This window comes from Plasmodium reichenowi (assembly GCF_001601855.1).
Source record: "Plasmodium reichenowi strain SY57 chromosome Unknown, whole genome shotgun sequence".
Lineage (NCBI taxonomy): Eukaryota > Apicomplexa > Aconoidasida > Haemosporida > Plasmodiidae > Plasmodium > Plasmodium reichenowi.
In genome coordinates, this window is record NW_017962354.1 from 1 (window position 1) to 1,341 (window position 1,341).

A 1,341-nucleotide genomic window follows, 5' to 3' on the forward strand; every position below is an offset into this window, starting at 1 on the left:
TTTTTATTTTTATTATTTTTATTATTTTTATTATTTTTTTTTTTTTTAATTTTCATTAATGCCATTTGTATTTTTATCTAATATATAAGCTTGATCTGTATGGATATATTTTTTATTTTTATTATATATGTAACGTAAGATATAATATAATATAATATAATATAGAAAACTGCCAAAAAATGATTATTAAAGCAATTTTACTGATTGTTTTAAGCTTATTGTAAGGTGATTTTTTATGAAATTTTTGAATTGAAGATTCATTATTCTTCTCATTTTTACATTCTTTTTGTTCTGTTTCATTATCATATTTCTGTTGAATTTCGTGATTTAATGTAGACGTAGATGATGTTTTATGATATTTAGTTACAATTTCTTCTAATTTATTATTTATTGGATGAGTAAATAAATTTTCGCTTGAATGGGTCTTACTTTCATTTCTCTCTTGAGATTCGGCTAGTAATCTGTTATACCCTGCATTTATAATATCGACCGTATTTTTTTTATTATGAGATATTTGTTCAAGGCAGAACTATATAATAAAGAAAATAACAAATATATAAATATATTTATATTATTTTGTTTATAGAATTATATATCTTATTAATAATATATATATATAATTAATTTTATTTTATTATTTTTTATTTTAAACCTTATGTGTAATTATTAAAATACACAGTACAATATTAAAAAAAGATAATTTAAAATAATTACAAGACCTTATTTCTTTATTCATATATTATTATTATTATTATTATTATTATTATTATTATTTGGTTTTATGTAAAATATATATTTTACTGTATACCTTTTATTATTATTGTTATAAATTTTAATTATGATGTATTATTTTTTGTATTCCGAGTACAACTAAATATATTAATAAATGTTATATTAGAATAAAATTATACATAAATAAATTTATTTAATAATATTATAATTTATTATAAATCACTGGAACATTTATTAAATCTTTTTTTTTAGGAAAATAAAAAAATTAAAATATTATTAAAGATATAATTTTTTAAAATTATAATGGATTTCAAATATTTATTTAATATATTCTTTTTATATCATCTGAATAATAGTAAAAAAAGTAATGCTCATTGTTTTTTTGTATAAAAATTATTTTAAGTAACTATATATTATAATAAAAAAGAATATAAATATAATTACGTTATGTAGTGCACATTATTTTAAGAGTTAACTATATATTTATTATTATTATTTTTTTTTTTTTTACCAAAAAATTCTTATTATGCAAGGTTAGGTGTAATTATTCATCAGTTAATTCTGATTTTCCTTAATTTCTAGATTTTAAAATATTTTTTTTAAGAACTA

At 15.6% G+C, this 1,341-nt stretch overlaps 1 pseudogene across 1 annotated transcript; it reads right to left on the reverse strand.

The window, feature by feature from the left end:
- On the reverse strand, window positions 1-736 carry PRSY57_0016100 (putative exported protein; annotated as a pseudogene; the record flags this gene model as incomplete). The annotated part of the gene is given in 4 exon segments: window positions 1-47; window positions 50-163; window positions 165-529; window positions 683-736. Coding segments are annotated over 4 exon segments (580 nt in total), but the record flags the coding sequence as incomplete, so codon positions are not given.
- Window positions 737-1,341: the final 605 nt, after the last annotated feature.